At 33.4% G+C, this 27117-nt stretch overlaps 1 protein-coding gene across 2 annotated transcripts in view; it reads left to right on the forward strand.

Annotated features, from left to right (window-relative positions):
* Positions 1 to 27117, forward strand: part of LOC136026549 (unconventional myosin-XV-like) — a 365167-nt gene that overhangs the window by 146509 nt on the left and 191541 nt on the right. For both annotated transcript variants that reach the window (XM_065703235.1, XM_065703234.1), the window contains 2 exons: positions 68 to 282; positions 1777 to 2018. In XM_065703235.1, coding sequence (XP_065559307.1) covers positions 68 to 282; positions 1777 to 2018 — 457 coding nt within the window. The remainder of the gene's footprint in view (positions 1 to 67; positions 283 to 1776; positions 2019 to 27117) is intronic.

Raw genomic sequence — 27117 nt, forward strand, 5'->3', positions numbered from 1 at the left:
ATTAGGTTCAATAAATATCACAACCCTTGAAACTTTTAATTTATAGACATTTATTAATTTATTATAGGATCCAATCAACGCAGCAAAAGTCAACGTGTTTGGACTATCGCGCAGTAAGTTGAATGAACGCTACCTATCCTCAGAAAAATTAACATCAGCAAGGCCAAAGGAGTTAATCTGGTCAAGAGCCCACAAGTATAGTAATGAAATTCCAAGTTCTTCTGAAAGCGAAGTTGGAACTGATGCTTGGAGTTCCAGACAACCTTCTGTGGAAAGTTCAAAGTAAGTTTTTGTTCTTTCTATCTCCTCTTTTGTTATTTATTCTGTTTGTTGCACACCTTTCTTGAAGTAAATTATAGAAAGAATCCGGATTATTTGCGCACGAAGTTGAAAATGCATTGATATATATATATATATATATATATATATATATATATATATATATATATATATATATATATATATATATATATATATATATATATATATATATATATATATATATATATATATATATATATATATATATATATATATATATATATATATATATATATATATATATATATATATATATATATATACATTATATGAATATATTTAGATTTTAAAATTGCCTCGTCAAAAAGTACTGAATAATATGGATTTTCAAAGATGCGGAGGGCCGAAGTAGGATAAAAATTTTTATTTTCACATCTCAGGGACTTGTTTATTTAAACCTTGGGTTCATGCAGACGTTCCCGCAGACGTTGACGGATCTTGCCAATGTAGAACTTCCCATATGGACCTGGGACTCAGAAAATTCCGCTACCCAATATAGGGTCAATTTTATCCATTCCAGAATGCAAAAAACGTTCAACCTTCAGTTCATTTTTGAAAGAAACAGATAGATTATGTTTCTTTAAAAATTTTCTAAGTTTGTCTCTGAGTTTTGGGATATATGGTAGAGTGGTGAAGGTTTTGTTTTCAATTACCGGAGTAACTAAAAAAAGGGGCATAGGTTCATTATTTTCTGGTCTTACATTTCTTAGTTTTCTATTTATGATATTCTCAATAAGTTTGATTTACAAACGTTACAGAATAAAATATCTTTAACGTATTTCAATTCAGATACTACATGATTGTGTGAACATATTTTAGAACTCTGTCGACTAAAGAGGTTATCGCCCTTCTTTTCACAGGAGGAGGATGGTTAGACGAGAAATACAGATAACGATCATTGTGCATGGTTTCCTATAGATAGAAAATTCAAGGTTAGGAGTATGCTTTAAAATTAAAACATCTAAGAAAGGAAGCTTCCCTGAATCTTCCAGCTCTAATGCAAATTGAAGATTTGAATTCCAGACACAAATGAAAGCTAAAAAGTTTAAATGTTAAACTTATCTAGCTATTCAGTATCAAATTCTTTAATATCAATCAGATTCCCTAATATCTTTTTAGTTTAATATCAAAACGGAGTGCCTCTGATTCACCCCTTATAAATAGCATGAAGGTAGTGAAGAATAATTTCAATATGGACTTATTTCCAGTAGCATGAATAAAAAAAAATCCGAGAATTTAGCAGTAGCATTTTTACTTAGAAATTCAGATTTTAGAAGTAGAAAGGGTATTTATAGGGCATTTCTAAGGTCTGTATTTCTATGATAGGAAAAAATCTGAAAACCGAAAGAAAAAGCTTTCACATGTTAAGTATATCTGCGATATACTTAGTCAATTGTCATTTTTGTTATGACCAATTTTGTCAATTCAATGGTCAATTTTATTAATTCTTTTTAGGTCAAGGTCAAGGCAGGGTGCCCTAACTACCCTTGATTCGCCCCATATAAATAGTCATGACGGTACTGGTGACTCTGATTTTGACATGAACTCATCTCCAGTAGCAGAAATAAAAGAATACAAAACTAGACATGGTCATCCAAGGTATGTGAAATCGCAGCAGATGTTCAGAAAGAGTAAAGGAGAAAAGGATTATCTGAGATCATCTGCTCATTCTGACACCAGCGAAGCTACTTCTCTAGGTAAGATTAACATCTATTTTCAAGTAAATAGTTTCTACTACTCATAATAAAAAAATGTGATTTTTATTTTTGAAGGTTACACGACAATCACGCCATCTGGCTTTGAGCTTGAGGGGAGGCGAACAGTGCGTTCTGAATTGTCCCTAAATGTATGCTGTGTGAAATTTGGAAAATTCTTTTCACAAGAGCTGAGGTGCATGAACTTCCTTGGGTCTTTCAGAAAAATGAACTTTAAAAATAAGCTTGGGTCTTTTTTTTAGTTTAAATAGATGAGATAGTTTTACGTTCAGGGAGGAAAGGGGAAACACTAATGCCGAGTTTATTTGATTTAATTTAATGAGGAGGCATGTGGTTGTGTCAAAGATTGAAGCAAGAACCATCCTGCATGTTAGATAAGAATTTTTTAGGTTTTTGGTTTTCTTTGGTTTTGGTTTCTAGGTTTAGGTTTTTGGTTTTCGCGCGTTTTGTCACAGAGAAGTGTATCTCAGGTTTATCTATTTTATTTCTTAGGTTTAATTATGGTGACTTCTTTTTATTTATTATTTTTTGTTGACATTATAAGAAAAAAAAATCCCACACATTTCGAAGTAAAAATTCCTTCAGTAAAGCGCAAATGACGGTCTGGTCTATAGAGAGCTTGGGATGCGTTCGTCCCACTCCAGTTTGTGGTAGTTTCTGCTTGTTTTAACTTTGATTTAATTATCTATCGCGATTTCTGTTTGCTTTGGGTTTCATTTTTTTATTGACAGTGATATATATCTTATTTTTTAAGCTAAAATTACTGTTTGACTTCATTTCTGCGTCTTTGGTTTAATTTAGCTATTTTATTATCATTAAAAAAATCTTTGGTGGCAAAAATTCTTTTTGTTTTATTGATTAAAAAAAAAAAAACCTTATGAAAAATAAGTTTTTTCCAGGAAAAGTAAAGAGCCATATTAGACTTATGACCAGCAGATATAAAGCCCTGTACTAGTTCAAACTGAAAATGCCGGAAGTTACTATTAATGTAATTGATATTAAATATCATAAAAGAAAGACCAAATAAATAAAATTCTTTTTAATTGATTATTAGTTAAGCCCGACTGAGCCTTGACCTTGAAATCAGTGTTTCTTGGGTCCTACTTTCATTACATTTAATCTTCCTTATATAACAAACCAAAGAAAATAAGTGGGAAAAGGATTTCATTCTCTCGTACCCTAGAGCCTTTAATATCCACTATTATTGGGCAAGATCTGCCGTTGTTCACCGGAAGTATTGTCAAAATATTTTCTTGGAATAAATACATAAATTTAGAGATTCAAATCGGGGCATTTTCTTACGGGTTAGTAAAGGTTACAAGCCATTTCTGTTTGTGATTCAAGTTTGGTTTGCTATTTCAATTTCTACGCTTAGGACTGAGGCACAGAAATGGTATCATCTCTGCCTCCTGCCCTGCTTCTGACTCACTCCCCCTCTCTCTATCATCTCATGTTTTTGATGACAATGCGCAACCCCATATAATTAAAAGTGGGACTGGTTTAATATTTTCCTCATTACTAAAGAAATTAGAAAGTTCTATTTTTAATTAGGGACATTAGAAAGCTCACTAATAGCAAGAAAATAAAATTTTGAATCAGAAAGGTTGAATTTCCTTTTAGCAATAGTCCTGAAAAACTGATTCAAGTACTGGGCATACATTTTTTCTTCTGTTCTATCTGGGTCTTTTTACTAAAATTTGTTCCAAAGATATTTTGGAAAATTTCAGGTGGCTGACAAATTTATTGGATGTGATGTGTGTCGGAGAAAAAATTGAATAATAATTTTGCACTAATCCAGACTAACTTCTGATTCGTTGTGAAAACAATCGAAATTTTGACTGAGCGCGATAATGAGCTAACGCCACTAATTGTGCCCAGGGTCCTTCCATCCCCCTCTCCTAGTCAACTTTAGCACAATACAAGCATAGTCAGTTTGTATTATTGGGAGCAGTTGACCAGTGACCTCTCCAGTATCCTTTTCCATTTCGTCACCTGCTTTTTTCATGAAAATAGGCATGTTATGCCGTGTTTGAACAACAGCCATCCTAAGGTTTTGAATCTACTGAAGAATTAAAGGTGGCCAGTGGTTCTGACGGACCCCTAGCGCCCCTCCCTTTTCTAAGTTTTAGCAGATAGGTAGATTCATTGCATCTTGTTTGAGCTGGAATCAGGGAAAAGTTTGAATCTGCAGGACTAGAGAAGCAAAGGGAGTAATGCAATAAGCGTCTTGAAGCAAATCCTCTTCATGTTTTTAACCTTTTATGTAAAAAAGAGCGAAACAGCAACTTTTCGGACTGGAATCCCACGAAAATTTTACAATAGTATTATTGAAGGTAAGACCAGCGCTCTTGTGAAGTTAAAAAAAAAAGACAAAAAAAAAAAAAAAAAGAAAGAAAAAAAACACCATATAATCTGCTAATCTTTAATGTAATTCAAAATCAAAACATTTGCAAAAATCTAAAATGGATTTATTTTATAACACATGTAAGACAAATAAATAAAAGGAGTAGGCGGACGGAGAGGAAGAGCGATGGCAAGAGGTCAAGAGGTTCAAAAGGTCACGATTCAAAAGGTCACGATTCAAGAGGTCACCGGATCAGAATCACTGGCTGTTAAATTTTTGTAACCTTTTGGATGCAAAGTGGATCTATACTCAATACAGGCTTCGTAATGCCAAGCAGAGTATAGATCCACTTTACCGCTAGATTGTGATTACCGCTGCCGCTAGACTGTGTAACAGGCCTGCTACCTGTTCGTGTATGATCCATACTCTGCTTGGTATTACAGAGCCTTGGGCTCGATTACCGCTGCCGCTAGATTGGGTAACAGGCTTGCTACCTGTCCCTATATGATCCATACTCTGCTTGGCATTACGGAGCCTGGGCCTCGATTAGCGCTGCCGCTAGATTGGGTAACAGGCCTGCTACCTGTCCCCTTAAAAATACCCAGCAACTTACAAACGATTCGACTCCCTATGTGCCATAAATGGCTAAGGAGGATCTTCATCTTATCTCTTATTTAAATAAATAAAAGAAGATACAATAAAAAAAAAATAAAAGAAAGAAACTTAAATCCTAAAATGACAACAGATTTATGAAGTGGAATTTATTTTAATGAGCGAATAGTCAATTGAATTTACAACTTTAGATATTCATAGGCTCACTTTGGTAAACTTGTTTGAGCTGTCCCACAAAGGACAATAATTGGATTACATTTAGTAATTTATTATTGAATTATTTTGGCGTTAATAACTATTGATTTAATGACAGTCAAAACAATTAATAAATTACTTGCTATCGAAAGAAATCTTAAGAGTTGCTTTGTTTATTGTTTATTCGCTTTCAGTTTTCTGTCAATGATTTATGTTTAAATTAAGTCAACCTTAGATAAAATATACCTAACCTAATGCCTAATACGGTATTGGTAATACCGGTACCTAAAATATGCTAACCACAGATTAAGAAAAAGAATAAATAAGCTAATGTTTAAATTAACTAAAATAATAAATTTCATTAATAAATTAAGGAAAAAATATCAAACAATTAAATTACGAGCTAACGAACGCCACCTTAAAAGATGCTTTGTTTATAGTTCATTTACTTTCAGTTTTCTGTCAATGATTTATATTTAATTCAGGTCAATCTAGGATAAAACCTAATATCTGTACCAAAAATAACCTAATAAAATATGTTAGTCACAAATTAAGAAAAAGAAGGAATAAGCTAATTAATAAAATCTTTAAGTTAATGAAGAAAATAAAATCGAGAGTAAATATAAAATAAATCATAAATGTGAAAATAAATTATAAACATATAAAATAAATATAGCCAACTTATTTGTAATAAATATAAACTAAATAAAGCAAATAAACGGATAAAGGAAAGACGATATAGAACTTAATTGGCTGCTTTGCTGCACAGACATGCCTATATGGTGCACAGACATTCCCAGTTTTGTTTGCTTGTAAATTATAAAAAATAAAAAGTTTGGCTAAAAGGTAAACACTTATTATATGTTAATATATTTTATTCGCACACAAGTTAGATGACAAATTTCGCTAGTAAAACTTCTATTAACTGAAATACGACAGTGTGAACACACTCTTACAAAATGGACTTGTCGCATAAAATACTTAAGATATTTCAAGACTCAACTTCCAATGGCTCGTCTAACATGCAACTTCATATACTAGATACACAAATTTACGGTATCGAAACCCTTTTTAAATGAAATATTACAACGTGCACATATTCTAATAAAGTTTGGTTATGTCAAAATACCTTAGAAGTTGAAACATGCGCAGGAGAGAGGGGGCTTAGAGTCCACCCTCCCGAGCATTCTAAGTATTTTCGAATTTCTGGGTATATTTTTTTAAAGTATCGAATCATCTTTTATTTTTATGATTCCTTCTCTCCTAAAAAAAAGCTTTCGTACGCGTTTGCTCAGAAATACCGAGATGTAACGCCCAGTGGATCGTCCAACATCATATACTAGATATAAAAATAACATCACCCACATTAGCTGAAATGTTTCTGTGTTTACATATTTTCAGAAGGAGGTTTATTATGTAAAAATACGTAAATATGTCAAACATCAACGTCCAAGGGCTCATCCAACCTCCAATGTTATATTCTATATGCACAAAATGCTCTTGTAACTCATTTTACTTGAAATATTACAGTTTGTGCATATTCTTAGAAACAAATTGGCCATATGCCTAAAGTTCCAACTGGAAATGTCAAGCATAAACGTCCAACGGGTCGTCAAGCGTCCAACGTCATTTAATAGCTATATTGATTACAGTCGTAAAACCCATATTCATTGAAATTCTCAGCTCTTCCAACATCCAACAGTACGTGATAGATCTACAAATTACAGTCGAATAAACGCCACATTAATTGAATATTACAATATATGTATATTCTTACAAATATAGATAACTTCGAAGACCACACTGCCTTTCCATGACGAAAGTAAAACAGTTCAAAATAGGGATGAAACCTTTTAATTGACAGTGAACAGACATAAAATTATTTAACTGGATATTTGGAACACATATATAGCGTTCATCATCAGTTTTCATCTAGTTTTACTGCTGATGATGAACACTGTATATGTGTTCGAAATATCCAGTTAAATAATTTTATATCTGTTCACTGTCAATTAAAAGGTTTCATCCCTATTTTGAACTGTTTTAAATTCTTACAAAGCGACTAATTATTTCAAATGTCATATGTCAGATATACAAATTGCACTCGTAAGAACCATATTAATTGAAATATTATAGTGCCAACTTAGACTTGTAAGGAATTGGCTATGTAGGAATTGGCTATGTATATTGGCTATGTATATTGGCTATGTAGGCTAAAAACAATATAGAAATGTCAAGCATCAACTTACAAGGGCTTGTCTAACCTTCAACGTTATATTCTATATACACCAATTACAGTCATAACTTATTTTAATTGAAATACTACAGTCTATACATATTCTTATAGAGATTGGCTCTGTTAAAATACGTGAAAATGTCAAGGATTAATGACCAATTGCTCGTCCAACAACCAACGTTATATTCTAGATTCATCAATTACGCTCGCGTGTACATATTCTTATTAAGATATTGGTCATATGAACAAACTTCCAACTAGAAATGTCCAGCCTAAACGTCAAAAATGGCTCTTCCAACATCCAACAGTACGTGGTAGATTTACATATAACAGTCGAATAAACACCAAATAAATTGAGATATTACAGTAATGTATATTCTTACAAAGAAACTAATTTTGACATATAGAATATGTCAGATATACAAACTACACTCGTAAGAAACATATTAGTTGAAATATTATAGTGCCAAATTAGGCTCGTAAGGGATTGGCTATGTTGGCTAAAACACTACAGAAATCTCAAGCATCAACGTCCAAGAGCTCATTCAACCTCCAACGTTGTGTTCTAGATATACCAATTATGCTCTTAACTCATTTTAATTGAAATACTACAGTGTGTACATATTCGTATAAAGGGATTGGCCATATGACCAAACTTCCAATTAGAGATGTCAAGTCTAAACTTCCAATGGGTCGTCCAACGTCCAACATCATTTAATAGCTATACTTATTACTTGTTGTAAAACCATATTAACTGAAATTTTTCACTATTTACATATTCATATTAAGAGATTGGTTATGTAAAATACATAAAAACATTAAGTATCAATGACCAAGGGCTCGTCCAACCTCCAACGTTGTATTCTAGATATATCAATTACAATTGAGTGCACTCGATTACAATCGAGTGAACAGCCGTCTGAACAAACCTTCGACTAGAAATGTCAAGCCTAAACGTTAAATAGCTCTTCCAATATCCAACAGTACGTGGTAGATTTACAAACTACAGTCGAATAAACACCACATTAATTGAAATATTACAGTATATGTAATCAAACAGTTCGTGGTAACGAACTGTAAGTAAGAATGATGCGGCTCAATAGTAACCGAAACTGTAAGAAACAGTCTTGATAATAATAGACATAGGAAAAAAAAAATCCAATTTGATGCTTAATCAAAATATATAAAATTCATGAAGTTTAATGTTACCCATCGAAAGTTACGAGCCAGAAAAAATTTGCCTAGTTTTCGAAGAAGGGGGGAACACCTCTAAGAATTCGTGTGATCTTAATGAAAATAACCCCATGAGATTCAGAATATCAGAGAACCCTACTGTAGAGGTTTTGAGCTCCTATATACAAAAATGTGGAAATTTTAATTTTTTGCTATGAGTTCATTTAATTTTTTCCCCCATTGATGATCGCACCGAACCAGTAATCGTAGAATAGAGGGCTCATGTGATGAGAAATAAAAATTTCTAGTGGCCTTTTTAATTGACCAAAAATATTGGAGGGCGACTACTCCCTCCCAGCCCCCTTTTTTACCCAAAATTGTCCAATCAAAATTTTTAAATATCCATTTTCTTCAGCATGGTCGAAAAATCTAATAGCCTATGTTTTTGAGGATGACTTGATCCCCTCTTCCCCACAGTCCCCGGGGAAGGGCTGCAAGTTATTAACTTTGCCCATTGCTTACATATAGTATTAGCTATTGGGAAGTACAAATATATTTTTGGGGGGAGGGGATTTCTGGTTTGGGTGCCTATGTGGGCAGATCTTTCCATGGAGAAGTTTTCATGGGGGAAGGGAAATTTTCATGGGAGGGGAGCTGGACTTCCAGCACTAATTAAAAAGCTATTGGAAATTAAATAAAGGAATAAGTTTTTTCACCTGAAAGTAAGGAGCAACATCAAAACTTAACCCCAATTAACCCTGCTCTTTGCGCCAAAGTTTGACTCTTTGTCACAACTGTACTTTTTGAAACAATAAAAACAACTCTAGCGTAAAGAGCGAGGTGTTCACAACATGATAAACATGGAAACACGAGAGGGGACAACCCCTTTTATATACGGAATAAAAATTTCTGTTCGTTTTAAGTTTTAATGTCGCTCCCTACTTGCAGTTAAAAAAAATTGTTTTTTTTTCATTTAATTTCTGAACGTTTTTAATTAACGCATTTTTTTTTATTTTGGCTCACCGCACATGAATAACCAAACGAAATTTGCATATTAATTTTGTTTTGCTAAATGGCTTTCTCATAGTTTTGACCGGACGATTTTGATAAAAAAATGGGTGGGGGAGGAGGCCTAGCTGACCACCAATTTGTGGCTACTTAAAAATGCCTCTAAATTTTGTTTTTAATTTTTTTACGAACTTTTTTGTTAGTAATAAACATACGTATCTTACGAATTAACTTATGTAACGAACTTCTATATTTGTGTATTTTTATTACGTATATGAGGGGGTTCGATCCTTCGTCAATACCTCGCTCTTTACACTAAAGCTTGAATTTTGTCCCAAATCTTTAAGAATGACCCATGAATTACAAAGGCCATAGAATAAATTGTTGAAATTACTAAAAATACTTTAGTGTAAAGAGGAAGGTATTGAGGAGGAGACGAAACCCCTTATATATGGAATATTTTATGTTTGTTTTAAGTTTTTTATGCTGCTCATTGCTTCCAGTTAAAAATTTTTTTATTTATTTTCTCTTTTTTTTTAAATAATGCTAGAAAATCCTGCGCCTTCTTTATGGAAATTTTCTTTCCTCATGATAAATTACTCCATGAAAAGATTCTCTCACGTACCCCCCCCCCACCGACCCACCCCCATCCCGACGCAAAAAAAATCCCCCTGAAAACGTCTGTACACTTCATAATTATCATTACTATATGTAAACAAGGGTCAAAGTTTGTAACTTGCAGCCCTCCCCTGGGGACTGTGGAGGATTAAGTCGTCCCCCGAGATATAGTTAGTAGGTTTTCGACTAAGGTGAACAGAATGGCTATCTCAAAATTTTGATCCGGTGATTTTGGGGAAAAAGTGTGCATGGGAGGTACTAAAAGTGTGCATGTACTAGGTGCCCTCCAATTTTTTTAGTCACTTAAAAAGGGCACTAGAACTTTTTGTTAGAATAAGCCCTCTTGTGACATTCTAGGACCACTGGGTCAATACGATCACCCGTGGAAAAAAAAAACAAAACAAACAAACAAATAAACACATATCTGTGATCTGTCTTCTGGCAAAAAATAAAAAATTCCTCGTTTTTGTAGATAGGAGCTTGAAACTTCTACAGTATGGTTCTCTGATACGTTGAATCTAGTGGTGTGATTTTCGTTGAGATTCTATGACTTAGGGGTTGTTTCCCCCTATTTTCTAAAGTAAGGCAAATATTATCAAGCTCGTAACCTTTGATCGATAAGACTAAACTTGATGAAACTTATATATTTAAAATCAACGTAAAAATGCGATTCTTTCTATGTAACTATTGGCATCGAAATTCCATTTTTTAGAGTTTCGGTTACTATTGAGCCTGGTCGCTCCTTACTACAGTTACTTACTTTTAACTTACTTTTTGGACATTATTCCATATTCCAAAAAAATACACTAAATGTCAAAGCCAAGTTTGCTTGCATGCTCTGTTTTTGTGTTTAAAAGTAAAAAAAAAAAACCACCCCCTACAAACTATAAGATTTGACATACTTCCATAAATTTTTTATATAATTTGCCTATTTTAGGCGATATCACTTAAGTTTTGACCCCCCTCCCATTTGAAATACATCCAATTATATATAGAAACAAATTAGTTAGACAGAGGCATAAACTGTGCATGAATTTGAGTCGTTTTTTATTTCCGCTATTTTTTTCCAAGATTTCTGGTAACATTTTCAAACTTAACAGACCAATTTTGAGCTTAGCAATATTTGGTGGTAAGCGATAATGAATTTGTGTAGAACATGAAAACGAATGTTAAAAAACTCCAATAATGAAAAACATAAGTACAAAATTAATATATGTGGTGTGTTACTCGGTACAATTATTATAAATGACAGATATCAAGCGCTTCCATTTGCTTTAACCTCAGAAAAAATATCAGTTTATGCGAAAACGTGGCGAAATCCCAGAGAAGCTCTCTAAAAAAAATTCAGTTGGTGCGCGAAATTCCCCTCCATAACCTCGGGGAAGCGATAACAGAATGTGTTATTTATTTTTCACAGAAAAAAAAAAAAACTATAAAAACGACATTTAACTAGAAAAAAATTAGTCGTGCTTGGATTTACAGAAATAGAGAACACAACTACACAAAATAAGTACACAAAAATTAGTCCTGCATGGATTTATAGAAATAGGAAATATCACAATACATAAACAGAGCGAACAAGCAAAGTTGGCTTAGATATTTAGTGTGTCTTGTGGAGTATGGAACAATGTTCGAAAATTAAGTTAAGGGAAACATGAGCTGAGGAAAATGTTGACCGCATATCAAACTATCGAAATCCTCTAGTAAGATCTTATTTACTAAATTAAGTGTTTGGAAGAAATTAGATCTGAGCAGAACGGTTTCTAGCAAGTATGCACTTAGGACTCTCTAAAACTGCCAAGTTTGCCCTTATGTTTTACACATTTTTTGCATTACTAGTTTTTTTTGAAGGGGGAGTAAAAGGATCAAATTTTGGGGGTTCAATTTTGAAAAGAGAGCTCAATAGAAAGGACTGGAAAATCCATGGGAAGGAGCAAAGAGGGTAATACCGGATCAGAATGTGGGTGATGAGACAAGTGTAATTGAGTTACTTTTCAATGAGCTACTGGACGTCCTCAAGTTTAGTAAAGAGAGGTTGTACGGTAGTTCAAACGAAGTGGGAACTTCACGGAGGATAGGAAAGAGTGAAGGCCTAGATTTTATGGGCCGGGAGCAGAGTGTGCCCAGTATTACGCAGTCCTCACGCAGCCTGTACTGGGTTTAGTTGCCTTTCTGGCGTAAAAAAAAACACACAACTTCTTCAATCGTAACACCTTTCCTCATAACATCGTTACGGATATTTTAAGAATGATTTACAAAGCTTAATGAGAAGTAACAGAGAGTGGAGCCCATGTACTGAGGTAGATGAGGAATTTACGCAGTATTTTTGGCCCCATGCTGCTCTTTGTTGTGATGAGTTGGAGGGCGAAAAAAAAATTGTGTATCCTTAAATAGGATGGGGAGAGGTCATAGGAATGATTTGAAGTAAATGAGAACTTAATGAAAGGATCAAAGAATAGAGCTTTAAATAATAATATTTACGCAGTATTATTGTCTCAAAGCATTTTTTGCATTTATATTAATAAGCATTTTATATTAAGAAAGTAACTTTTTTCAACAGCGATATTTAGATAGAAATTTTCTAGCTTTCAAAACAGTGCTCTGTTTCAGTCTAACCCTGTTTTGTTGAGATGGAAGCAAATAAATTTTTGAAGCTATTCATAAGTAATTTTTTTAAATTTCTAATATATTTGTTTCATATAAAGGGATAAAAGGGCAAAAAAACAGGTTTCATGAGAAAAAAGTTCATAAGAATAATTTAAAGTAAATGTGAGCTTAATGTGAAGGAGCAAAAAGTGGAGCTCTAAATAGAGGGGAGGTTTACGGAGTGATTTAATAGTGGGGATTATCGCCTAAGGGCATTTTCTGCTACGCTAGAGTTGCTTGTTTGAGGAATAGCAACTCAATTCAGCTGAAATATTTAGATAGAAATTCACTGCTCTTTTTCGGTCCAACCCTGTTTTGTTCAAGTAAAAAAAAAAAAATAATAATAAATAAATAATGTATTCCAAGATATTCATCAATCGTAATTTAGGTAAAACTTCTATCTTTTTCGCTTAAAAAGAGGGCAAAGGCCAAAAAAGTGGCAAAGGGGCAAATATGTCGTTAAGTAGGATGAAAAGCGGTAATGAGAATACTTTAAAGAAAATGTCAACTTAATGGAAGGGAGTAAAGAGTGGAGTTAAAAATAAAGGAAGGGTGACGTAATATTATTGCTGATCTCTTTCAGTCATGATCCTGTTTTGTCGTGGTAAAATTGAATAAATTCTTTGAAGATATTCAAATAATAACATTTTTGTAAATCTTCTAATATCTTTGTCGCATGAAATATAAAGCATTGACGGCATAAGTAACATGTACATTTGTATGAAAAAAGATGATATGTTTACCATTATTATAAGAAGACGAAAGTCTGATGTTTTTACTAATCTTAGTGGAATTTCAAAAAAAGGTAGAAATACTATAACCATTAATATTGGAAATAGAGCTTGTGCTTTAGCTGTTTTTACTAAATATATTTCTTCTGTGAAGGAATGTCTTACCCCATCTATAACTGAACCCGAGATATAAGTTGTGTCTATTGGCTCCTGAGGGTTCAAAAGAATTGAGCTTTTTTGCTTTCTAAAAATGAAAAAGGTATTTATGATCACCTGAAAGCTCATTGGTATCAGTGGGACAATTCTTACAACCTGATCTACGATGCTACTATCAATTTTCATGGTGAATTCATTGCAGTATTTATAAGGCGGCTGTCCTTCTGGCGCAAGGATAAGAATTAGAGATGGCGACACTGTAATAAAAGCAATTATTGATGCAACTCCGAATATTCTGGCTTCAGGCCAATTCTGAATTTGCTTTCTAAAACAAGAATTTAAAAGCTCTATATTAGAGACAGTGTTGCCACAGAAAAATGAAAAAATGAAAGAAATGGCAAAAACTCTTGACGAAAACATACAATACCATAGGGGTATGCTGTTCAGTGACAATTTTATAGCCATCAACGCTGTAATTACGAAGGAAATGAATCTTGAGTAAATACTTTGGTATTTTATAGTTTTACTAGCGAGATTTGGATTTACTAGATTATCCAAATAACTGATTAATAAGTTATTAGATAATAATGTAAGACTGAGTGTTGTAAGCATTATTACTAGTAGTGCCGAAATATGGTAGATGTTAACCTGTGACTCTTGTAAACCAGTGCTTGAATCAACCATCTTTGAAAGCTTAAAAACCAAAAGCAAGCCTAAATTTAACAATAAAACTTTTCAAAGAGTACTTCAAATACTTCCGAATAGTTTAAAACTAATTTTAATATTGGCTTTATTGTTGCCTTCTGAATCACCTTTATGATTTCTAAATTCTTAAAACTAATGTACAAGCGAATATAAGGTTCAAACTAGAAAGGTATGAAAAAAGGTAAAAAAAAATAAAATGTATTAAAAACTAATGTGCAAGTGGATATAAGGTTCAAATTTAGAAAGGCATATCCAAAGAAAAAATATTTTTTATAAAAGTGTTTGAATGCACAAATCAGTTCAGTCGTTCTAAGATAACTACTAAAAATCGAAAAATATCAGTAAGACGAATCAGGTAAAATTAATCTTGATTAGTTTTCCAATATCTTTTGAAAACCTCTTTTACACTACTCTAAGCTACTTTGTTTTGTTTGACTATTAGTCAAATTAGTGGCATATTAGGCTATAAGTGGCAACGTTTCCAACACTGCCCTGTGAATCTATTCAGTGTCGTTTATTACTAACGAGGGCTCGTTTTGGGAATTATCCTGCAGCGGGAATTATAGAAATTTTTTCGGCTGTACTTGAATACGGAGCCACGGTGGCAAAGAGCTTAGCAAAATTCTTTGCGAAACCCCTGTTTAAAACCTATGTTCTAATTAAATTGTGTTTGCACCTATAATTTAATCTTTTGAGGCTTATTGAAGGTTCTGGCTATATGATATCTAAAGAGCTTATAAACTTCCAGTTCAGGAAACTGCACAATACCTCAGAAATGCTATACAGAGCTCAGGCTGTATGAAACTTAGCAAATTTTCAGGAAAACCTTTATTTAAGACCTCTGGTCTATTTTAATCCTCTTTAGAATTCTTTTTAAGCTTTTCAGGCTTAGTAAAGGCGTCTCTTTGAGGCTTATTGAAGTATCTAAGCTGGATTTCTGACCATTAGAATACCAAAATTTGATCAGATTATAAACTGTCAAATGAACTAGCCTGCACAATTTCTGTGTATTAGAACTTCTGTCCGCAGTTTAGGTTGCACAGAGCTCATCAAATTCTCAGTGAAACCTCTAGTCAATAAGCTGGCTCTATTTAGCTGGGTTTCTGATTATTGGTACACGAAGCTTTAATTAGCTTATGAACTTTAAATTCATGAATCCATGCAATTTCTGGATATGACCAATTCTTTTCGGAGCTAAGGTTGCAGAGAGCACAAAAAATTTGCAGTTAAACCTCTAGTTAATTCATATGTTGCATTTGAAACCTCTTTGCACCTCTATTTAAAGTTGAGTTTCTGATAATTGGAACGTCAGACTGTAAATAGCTGATAAACTTCAAATTCACACACTGGCACAATTTATTGTTATTAAAATTTCAGGAAAAAATCACTCTTTTATATCGTTGTGCAGATGCTTATAGCCCCGTTCCATCGTTTGGACTACTAGAGAGATGATAGTATAAAGTCATTAATGAATGATTTCTATAATTGGTTTCTTAACTTTTCTGAATTGATCTTCGTCTTAGGATTCGTTATTCTTGCTGAAAAGAAGAGAAATCAACGAAGGGTAACCAAAGCAATAACGTCTGTAATTTTTCCATCTTACAAATTAGACGATCTTTATCCGATCTATTTTTTTTTATATGTGACAAATATCTTAGAAGTGGTCACTTGGACTGTTTACAAATCAAGTGGTTGTCTTAGAAACGAAATGATTATCTTAGAAACAATTGGGATGTCAGTTCCAATCCAGAATAGTATTTTAAGGGGATTCGAAACTATAAAAAAATTGCGGGTCTCAGAGTCAGCTGACAGTCTCAAAGACAAAGGATCCACTTTCCCTGCAAGGAACATCCAAAGCAATTTCGGTAAAAATTGATTGGGGATTTTAAATGTATCACTAGTTTGAAAAGCTAAGGAGAGGCTAGTTTAGAACAAGGAAAATATGCAATATCTTACTAATTGTTAAGAAAAACGTTGTCTATTCAATGTATAAACAGCATAAATAATGCACAACCTGTTTTTGTTCACTGTACAAAGTAAAACCATTAGGCCCAGGACGCCTGGGTATATGTGACGTTATTGAAATATTGATTCCAAAATTAAATAAAGCCCAATACGAATTTCCCCGAATTCCTGGCCTATCTAGATCTTTTTTTCGCAGCGGAAAATGAAGAAGTATATTGTTACGAACAATATTACATAAAGAAAAATAATCCCCGGACGAAGCTCAGTTCCCTGGTATACAAATTATTATCGGGATTTGTTTTGTTGCAATGATTAGAATTTAATGTGGAGCAATTAAGAATTAGAACCTCACTTGACAGCTATCAAACGGGAATTCCTTTGTCTACAAGATGGAAATCAACTAATTCGTCAACAAACAAATCACATTTTGAATCTGCTCCTACTTATGCACAAGGCTTTCAACATTCATGGATCTCTGATTTCAGTCAGCGAACAATTTATGAAAAATATCAAGGGGCCTGGGAAAGAAAAGAAATTTTACCAAAGTCAAGATCCATCTAGATCGTTTTTCACACCAGAATCTGGTGATATACAAATTTTCAGAAAAATATGTATTACCGTTTTCGAGAGAAACATTTAAATATTCATATAATACTTGAAGAAATCAAACTTTTTTCCTACAATCAATTAAAAAAAGTGGAAACACATAATACCAGTAATTATATTTATTACTACTAAAAAACAAAATAAATGCGTCCAACCTAAATATGTGAATAAAACTCGCACAAATAAACTATCAGATCAAATAGTAAAGCGTAGCCTTGAAAATAACTAATACCCTTATAAAGACTAAACAATCTTTCCTGGCAACCAAAATGTATTTGGACATTAGTTCTTGCTTTCCATCAAGTCTGTTTGATATTTTAGACAACTTTTAGTAAACGAAGTGATTCAGAGGCCTCCCCTCCTTAACCATTGACTTGGAGATAAACACGCGATTTAACCGTTGAAAAAGAGTAAATTTTTTTAATTCTTTTCGATACTCTAAAGTGAATTATTGTTTAGCCATTTTTTTTTGTCTTGAAGTTTTTGTCTAGTGACATTGTCTGGTTTTATCTAGTTGTCGTATCAGACCAATCAAAGTAACTCTAAAGCTGTCAATTTCAGTAAAAACTGTATAGATATAAATTTGAAAAGGAACGAGACATTATAAAAAGCTAAGAGAAAGAAACTCTGGTAAACTCACCCTATCTTTTGTAAGAGGATATTGAAGATTAGATTCTTTCTTGTATATAAAGTCTATGATGTCCAAATATATCATCATATGGATTTCAACTGCAAAAGCCCACCTCTCTTGCATTAATTTTTTTTTCCAGAGAAAAAACGAATAAAGCTAGAATGTAAGCTTCATCCAAAGGATTCCTAACCTCTGCCCCTAGTTTGGCCACGAATTATATGGGAGAGTTAGTAATTCTACCGGAAAATAGACTCAAACATTCCTGAAATAATATTCAACTATCGCCTTGAAATAGGTTTAACTAGCTTAGAATATAACGCTTATAATAGAACAGCCTTCAGACTCTTTTGGTTAACCGTGTGTAGGTCCTGCCTCCCCCTTAAAAAGTTTGCATCGTTAATTTACATCTCTTATATTAAGACCGCTTCCATATTTTCATAATTAAATAGTGAGTACGTTTGGCTGGTTGAACTTAGTCACCATTGAGCCTCCGCTGGGTTTTATCCCGCCCGCTTCAACTAATTAAACCGATTAATAATTTGGTCATTGATTGTGTGCTTCTAACTATTATACAAGCACCCATGAGGCCTTTACACAGCTTTGAGTGGCTATATTCAGGGGCAGGGGGCGATAGAGATTTTGGCTAATGACGCTTCTGCCTATATTTAGGCTTGAAACTCTAGTTCCTAATGTTCCTGTCTAACAAAAAGCGAGTAAAATCTTTGAATAAATCTACTAACCAAATTCTTAGAGTAAGATTTAATTTTCTTATCAAATATAATATATAGCATTGATGGCATCAATAGCAGATACATTTGTGTAAAAAAAGACGTAATGTTTACTACTAATATGTGGACGGGAAAATTATAAAATTTTATTAATTCTAATGGAATATTAAAAAAAAGTAGAGTTAATATTACGATTAATACTGGAAAAGAAGCCTGGGCCTTGGTTGTTTTTATTGATAGTGTTCTGTTGGTGAAGCATTGACTGCACAGGTGCATATCAGGATGTGAAGGCTGCTGATTATTTATTGATTCACAAGGAATGTTTACCGGGGTTACTTTATTTTCCTTTCTGATGATGAAAGTGATGTTTATTATTAGCTGATAAATCATTGGGATCAATGGAACAATACTGACAACTTGATCAGCAGTTCTAGTGTCGATTTTTGCGGTAAATTTGTTACAATATTTGTAACTTGGCTGGCCTTCTGGTGTAAGAATGCGTATAAGAGCTGGTGACAGTGTCGTGAAAGATGATACTGAGGCAACCCCGAATATTCTAGTACTAGGCCAATCCTTAATTTTTTCGTGAAAAAATTTATTTAATACGTCTATGTTACTGACAGTATTGCCAAGGAAAAATGCAAACATAAATGGAATTGCAAAAACCATGGATGAAAACCTGCAATACCACATTGGTATGTTTTTCATGGATAATTTTATACCCATTAAGATTGTTATAAGCAAAGCAATGAATCTTGAGTATTTAGCTTGTATTCTTATAGTTTGATCAATAAGACTCAAATTTTCTCGACTGTTCAGATAGCTAATTAATAATTTGTTACATATAAGTGCAAAAGAGAGTAGTATGCACATTGTAGCTATTAGTATCGATAGACTGTAGTTGACAACATTTGTCTTTATTGGAATGTTAGTTGAGTTGTCCATTTAAAAAAAAAAATTAAGGGCATAAATAAGAATGATTTTAAGTATTTGCTGAAAAACTTTCAGAAAAATTATCTTGTATACTTTTAAAAATTTTACAACTTTATTTTCTCTATCAACTCTTTGCTTTTTAAGTTTCTACGTATGGCATTCTTAAATTTAAAGCTTTAAAGAATTATGAAGGCTTAAGAAGTATCGAATTTTTATTAGCCTCATAATCGCAACGAAATAGATGATATAATAGGAAGCAACAATAAATTTTTATTATTATCCACAATCTTTATGCAACCTTTTGAAAAAAAAAATATCCTTAATGAATCATTTGTGTCTATATAGCAATTTTTCTGGGCATACAATTTTTTTTACCGATATTTTTTTTTTACTTTTTCCGAAAATGTCCTTGATGATCACTTGTGTCTATTGAGATACTTTTCCTGGAATAAATTTCTTACCGATATGGTACTTCTTCAAGATACACCTTTTTAAAATGTCCTCAAAAATCGCCCGCGTCTGTTTATCAATTTTTCCTGGAACAAAATTTTTTACCAATATTTTTTTTTTAAGAAACACCCTTTTAAAATATTCTCAAGAATTACTCGTGCTTATTTAGTAAATACTCATGGAATACAATTGCTCAACGAAATCTTGTTTTTTTTTTTTTTTTTAGAAACACTTTTCTAAAATATCCTCAAGAATCACTTGCGTCTATTTAATAATTACTCATGAATTACAATTTCTCACGGATATTTTTTTTAAGAAACACCTTCTAAAATGTCCTCAAGGATCACTTGCGTCTGTTTAGTAATTAGTGGTGGAATACAATTTCTCACCGGTATTTTTTTCTTTGTAAGAAACACTTTTCTAAAATATCCCCAAGGATCACTTCGGTCTATTTAGTAATTATTCATGGAATACAATGTCTTACCGGTATTTTGTTTTTTAAGAAACACCTTTCTAGAATGTCCTCAAGAATCACTTGTGCCTATTTAGCAATTTTTCCTGGAACACAATTTCTTACCGACATTTTGTTTTTTAAGAAACATCTTTTTAAGATATCCTCCAGAATTTCTTTTGTCTTTTTTCACCCTTCTATTCAAACAACTTCTGCTAATAAAATATTTGCAATTTAGTGTATCTAATGATCTCACGAATTCATTCTTGGTATTATTCCATAGTCACATTAAATAAATCCAAATTATTTCGAAGTCCAAAAAAACAATGAAACTGTCCTTATATTTCAGGTTTTTTTAACATGCAAAGAGTTCAGCTAATTTCTTCTCGATAAGTCAAAATTTAACGTTTCAGCTGACGCTTTTAAGGAAACTTAACGCCTATATTCCAGTTTGAAAACTTGTTAAGGTTTATGTCTCCTTTGCGGTTGTAGTTTGCTGTTTTCCTGTTTTCGTTATTAATTCTTCAACATAAAGCGACAAATGTTAATTGCTCAATAGTTTAAACTCAGCTTTTTCCGTCTACCAATTATATTTCTTTTTTTCTAAAGTAATAAGAACAATGACATGAAAAGTGATTGAATTGCTTAAGAAGTAAATTTCACAACCATTATATTTCAGGGATCGTGTTTTTAATGAAAATTGTCTCCATATGCACCTTTGTAGTTCTGGGAATAGAAAAAATAAAGCTTTGGGAATTAAAAAAAAAGAAAAACTGAAATGGGGGTGAAAATTCGATTAAAAAGCTAAAAACATAGGACATCAAGCAGCTTGACAAGGTGATTTTGCTCGAAGATGTAGCTATCTTTGTGAATTAAAAAATTAAAAAACAAACGCTGGTGAAAATTCCGCATAAAAAAGTTCAAAACATGACATCAAACCTCTTAAGAACGTACTTTTGTTTGAATCTGTAGCTATTTTTGGGGATAAAAAAAGAAAAAAAGAAAATTCAAAAAAAAAAAATCTAAAAACGTGTGACATCAAGCAGCTTGTGAAGGTGATTTTATTTGAAGGTGTAGCTACCTCTAGTACTTAAAAAATAAAAAATAAAACTTTGGTGAAAATTGCGTAAAAAAAAAGCTAAAAAAAAGTATGACATCAAACAGTTTAAGTCGATGGTTTTGTTTGAAGGTGTAGCTATCTTTGGGAATAAGAAAAAAAGAAGAAATCTGGGTGAAAATTCCATAAGAAAGCTAATAACGAATGACATCAAGCAGAAGACATCAAGCAGCTTGTGAAGGTGATTGTATTTGAAGGTGTAGCTATTTTTGGGAATTAAAAAATAAAAAAAAAGAATGTTGGTGAAAATCCGTAAAAAAGCTAAAAACATAAGACATCAAAAATCTTATGACGGTGGTTTCGTTTGATTGTGTGGCTATCTTTGGGAACTAAAACATAAAAATAGATAGAATCCATGGGCGATAATTGCATAAGTAAAAGCTAAAAACGTGTGACACCACACAGCTCAAGAAGATCATTTTGTTTGAAGGTGTATCTATATTTAGAAATTAAAAAATAATTAAAAAAAGAAACGTTGGTTAAAAAATGTCAAAGAAGCTGTAAACGTATGACATCAAGCAGCTTGAAAAGGTGTTCTTGCTTGAAGGTATAGTTATTTTTTAGAATCAACAAGTTTTGGATGTTAAATTTTTCCGGAAGGAAAGCGGTGTCAAATTTAACTGATCAGTTCTGCTCATTTATTTGCTCGGTTTGGTTTGACATTTCGGCGTATTTTATGTTTTGGCGTATTTTCGGCATGGCAGCTCTAACGAAAGTGCAATACTGCGCTAAAAAATTCACAAATTTTGAACCACCAAAAGAAAAATCTTTAAAATTTGGAGATTTGAACTAAGAATAGACCAGAGATAAATTGAGGGGACAAAAAAACTTTTTGTTTCCATGTATATGGTACTTTAAAATTGAAAACTTCATCGAAAAGGCATAAAATACATTCAAAATAGGAACATTTCCTACTTTTCAATCAAGTTTGATAATTCTTTTCGAGAAAGTCTAAAGAATAGTGCATTCTGGTTCAGCGAAAGGACTGATCTAAGAGTAGTGAATCCAGTAAAATAAATATCTTTCCCTTCTAAAATTCATGGCAGGTTTCGCAGTAAACATAAACCTTAAAGTGTTTTCACCAACATTATCTATATTTTGATGCAAGGTTTTGAGAATTTATCAGCTTTTGGTGCAAATTTCAGCTTGTTAATACTTTATGACATTTTCATATTTTTTTTCTAAATCTCTTCAATTATTCACTTTATGCTAGCTTTTGCCACGCTTGCACTTTTGCGATACTAAAGAGTTGGGAATCTCTTATCAACTAATGAAAGACTTCTTTTCAATAGTGGTTTGTTATCGTTATTGATTTGCCGTTGCTTTGAAATGAATATTCTTGGTGAAAAGATAATAAACTCAAATTAAAGTCTCGTATCCAAAACAAGCGAATTTCCAAATATCCAATTTCTCTTTTTTGATATTTTTGCTACTAGCATAAGGAAAATATTTTATAACATTAATTCGAACAAAACTAATTGGTCGATGATATATGTAGCTTTCGTAACTACAACTTTCGTAACTCCATATAGCCAAAATCATAGAGGGGGGTTGTCGCAACACTTTTCAAGGGTTGATTGCTGTGTGAAAAGCGGATTTTTGTAATCAAAATATCCAGTTTTTATTCATTTTTAACTTCAATAGTAACAAATAAGAAATGCTTGAGATCTTCAGATATAGTAAAATTTCCGGATAGAACTACTGCTACTACTGAAAACCAGTCGCAGCATCAAGCCCCCAGAGATCAACAAAGCCATACACGCTCATCTGATCCAATCTTTTCAGGGCTTCACTTTCGACTTTCGTCTCAGCTCCTATTTCGTTCCAATTCTCTTTTTAAGCCCTTCGCTCTCCATTTTAGAATGTTCTGATTTTCTAGTGACCCCTGATGGATTACCACCTCAGTCATGGGTACCAGTTATTTGTAAAACGCGACCTAACTGTTGTAATCTTTCTTTCGTTATCGCTCTAGAAAGTAGACTCGAAAAGCATTTCTCGCACTGCTTGATGTTTGGCATATGGTCATTAAAACGAGTACCTTTGGACACCTCGAGTCCTCTCGAAAGCTTCTGGCTTATCTCCCTCTACCCTTCGAAGCAGCCAATGTTCCAAGCCACACTTAAGTCGTTACCGTGGGCTCTAGTTTCATAATTTTAGTTGGGAGACTTAAATTCTTGTTCTTCCAAACTTCTTTCCATCGCAGAAACCCCCTCCATATTGATTATTCTACTTTTTACATCTTCACGGCATCCACTATACCCTTACTAAGAATTCCATCTCAGAAAAGTATCTACTCCATTCATCTTGTCGTTATCTTGCTCTTGTCAAACGCATACAGAGCAGCCTATGCCTTGCCTGTTCTACTTTGTGCTTCTTCCACCATCCCATCGTCTTTACGATTAATGTTATCTAGAAAGGGGAAACTTTCCAATTTGAAACGAGGGTTCACTTAAACAGGGGTTGAGTTCCAAGAGGATTCACTTGATGGTTGAGTTCAATGGGGCTTGAGTTCCACGAGGGTTCAGTTTCACGGGGCTCAGTTGCATGGGGGTTGAGTTTCAATAGGGTTCAATTAAATGGGGTTGAGTTTTATTAGTGTTCAGTTGAATAGGGTTGAATTGAATTAGGGTTGTTGAATGGTGTTGAGGTGCAAGGGGGCTCAGTTGAACGGGAGGTCATTTGCACGAGGGTTCAGTTGAAAACACTGGTTTTCCACCGCGGATTACACTCTCGGGAAGGTGTCCACCCCATTCATATTGCAGTTACCTTGCTCTGGTCAACCTAAAAAAGAACGCCGTTTCCCTTACCTATTCTACTATTTGCTTCTTCCAGCATCCCACTATCTTTGCTAATAGTGTTATCCAGAAAAGGGAAACTTTCTACCCGGTCGGTCTTCCCGTTTACCTTGCATGACTGGTTCGCACTTATTTATTCTAGTTGTAAGCAAGAAATCTTTGTTCTTAATTAAAAATCAAATTAAAAAACATGTTTTTTAATGAAAGCAAAGAGCACTATTAAAATTTAATTAGCTATTCTACGTCCAAACCATCCCTCTTTCTACCATCTGTTTGTGACAGTACAACTTTTCCAGCGTGTTCATATGCCGCTGTTACAGGTTGAAATAATCAACCATAATTGTTAGCCACAGTGCACCCTTAATAGCTATGTTTGCTTCCTTCGAATGAACAGAGAGTGACAAAATCAAGCAATAACTGTGATATATAATGTGTGTTTTCAGAAATGCATTTAAAGTCTAAAAGGTCTAAAGACTAAATATTGGTCAACTACCCTTTTTCCTAGTTAAAAAGATTTTTTTCTCAATTATGTTTTCATGTAATTTTTTTTTTCGTTGACTGCATTCTTTTGCTTTGTGCGTTTCGTCATTTTTCTCTTATATTCTTATTCAAATCTACTTCATTATTGTTTTTTTTTAATGTTTGTTATGAAAAAATTCCTAATGTTTTTTTCGGGCAAAAAGACCGTTTCAGAGTGGGTAACTTGTTGTGTTTATCTCTTTTAACGAGCAATAATTGTGTATGTATGTATTTATTTATCTTTGTATTTTTTCTCGAAAATGGCTGCTTATTCTTTCGAGAAAATTGGTATCCTGGAATTTTCTGGCCTACAAAAACGATCTATGTAGGTCAGAAGTTGGAGAAAATTCGTTAAGAGCCTTAATGTTGGAAAAAGAGATTCATTTGAATGATGTCATGTCTTTGAATACATTCGAAAAGTATACTTTGCCTCAGCAGTTGTTGTATTGTTTTTTAGTGTCTATAATGCAGGCAAAATTACACAAGAAGCTTATTAATGAAAAGAAAAATCGTATGATTGACGTCATATTCATGAGTACGTTTCAAGAGACTAAATTGCATAATTTCTGCCCCTCACCAGGAGTGAGGAGCGGAATAAAAAAGTCTTTTTTCAGTTATATTTACCAGTAAAGGAATTTTTCAGTATCCATTTTTTTTTCCACTTTGTACGTTTTTTTTTGTTTTATATCTTAGTCCAAATTGTACCTTATTATTTTTACCGAAATTTGTGTTCTACTATCCTTTTTTGTCATGATAGGTAAAGGATAAGGCATTAGACTTTACAGTCCGTACCGGCGGTGCTGATCTCCGTTTCTTGGCCCTTCAGCCAGGAAGTGCAATGGGGGGCTGGGGGCCAGCCAACCTGTGCTTTCGCACACCCTTCCTGTTTACCTTCCCCAGATTTCTCCAGGTACCCATTTAGAGCTGGGTCGACTCTGGCTAAGCTTACAGAGTCACGCCACTGACCCCCGTCCCAAACTGAAGAATTGGGTACACTGGGATTCGAACCCGCGTCCTCTCAGACAATGGATATCGAATCCAGCGCACCAACCCACTCGGCCAGGGCGGCTGTCATGATAGAGTAAAGCTATTTTTGCAAAAAAAATTTATTATTCTTACTCATTTTCGGTACCGTCCATTTTACGATCTGAGACCGTTTCCTTTACGTCCGAACTTACTATTAGAAGGAAAAACCACTGTCTACCACACACGTTTCAAAAATACTAACTGATTTATAGATAATTTTCGTAAATATATTTTTTGGAAGTAACTATGGTGGCCCTATTGTTTCTTTTACGCTTTTCTGTTCAATTTAAGAGTAATTGGCTTGGCAAGCAGAATAAATTGATAAAAAAGGTTAAGGAGACTTTTCGGATAAATAAATAAGAATATCAATTCCTTGCAATGGACTCATGGAGGGAGAAGGCTGACGAATCACAACTTAAGGACAAAGTTAGAATATTCACGTAATAATGGCTAAAATACTGAAATAGGGTATGGCTAGTAGCACAGCATATAGGTATAAAAAGCAGAAAAATATAGGGTATACTCTTTGACGATAGGACAATCTTTCTTTGCCTCATTTCCCCCAAAAACTAAATTCATAGTTGTCTGTCCCCCTCAAGAAAATTTTACTGTAGCTTTTATTCCCAGTCTCAAGAATAAAAGGATAGATTTACTAAAGCCAGAGCTTTGGAAATAATCATTTGCGAAGAAAAAATACCCCCTTCAGGTTCAGTCTAACTCTTTATCCATCTGAGCAAATATAATACTTTAACAGGGCTTTTTCAGTCTATATTTTATTATATTCTCAGTTTTTTACTTTTAACACAATACCAAAGATTAGGCAGATAAAGAAACTAAAATATAGCTGTAAGAGGATTTGTCTGTTGTGGTACAGCAATTCAATGTGGAATAAAAAATATTGCTGGTGTGTTGTTACTGCAAATGTTACATTTGTTTTTAACCCTATTTTCATTTGTGCTGTGTCCTTTTCATGTATTTGTTGACTGGTTTTCAAATAGTTGGAACCTAAATAATGATGTCGAAGGTCGAAGACTTATCCGCGAATTTTTTGTTTTTTGTTTTTTAGGGGGGTGGGATATTTTTTCAGGGTGATTACAAGAAACTTTACAAGACGCATGAAAAATGTGTACCCATTTTTTTCCTTTACGAATCTGACGAATATTTTGGTGACGATGGTTCGTATCTGGTACCCCCCCTGGATCTGGCCTTGCCTGAGCTTTACTAGCCAATTGCTAGCCAAAGTGTACAGTAAGAGTATAAGTAAATATGCTCTAAGTCTAGTTCAGCAACCTGCAAGTGATTAATATGTAGTTGTTTTTTTTTTTTCAGTTAATGGGCCTCTGGGCCCTCTGGGATTTTTTTGTTTTGTGATGTTTTCTATGTTTACTGAGTAAAAGAACTTGAATTAATAAAAAGCTGATCCCCTAGAATTCAAA

The sequence above is a fragment of the Artemia franciscana genome, chromosome 4 (genome assembly GCF_032884065.1).
Source record: "Artemia franciscana chromosome 4, ASM3288406v1, whole genome shotgun sequence".
Taxonomy (NCBI): domain Eukaryota; kingdom Metazoa; phylum Arthropoda; class Branchiopoda; order Anostraca; family Artemiidae; genus Artemia; species Artemia franciscana.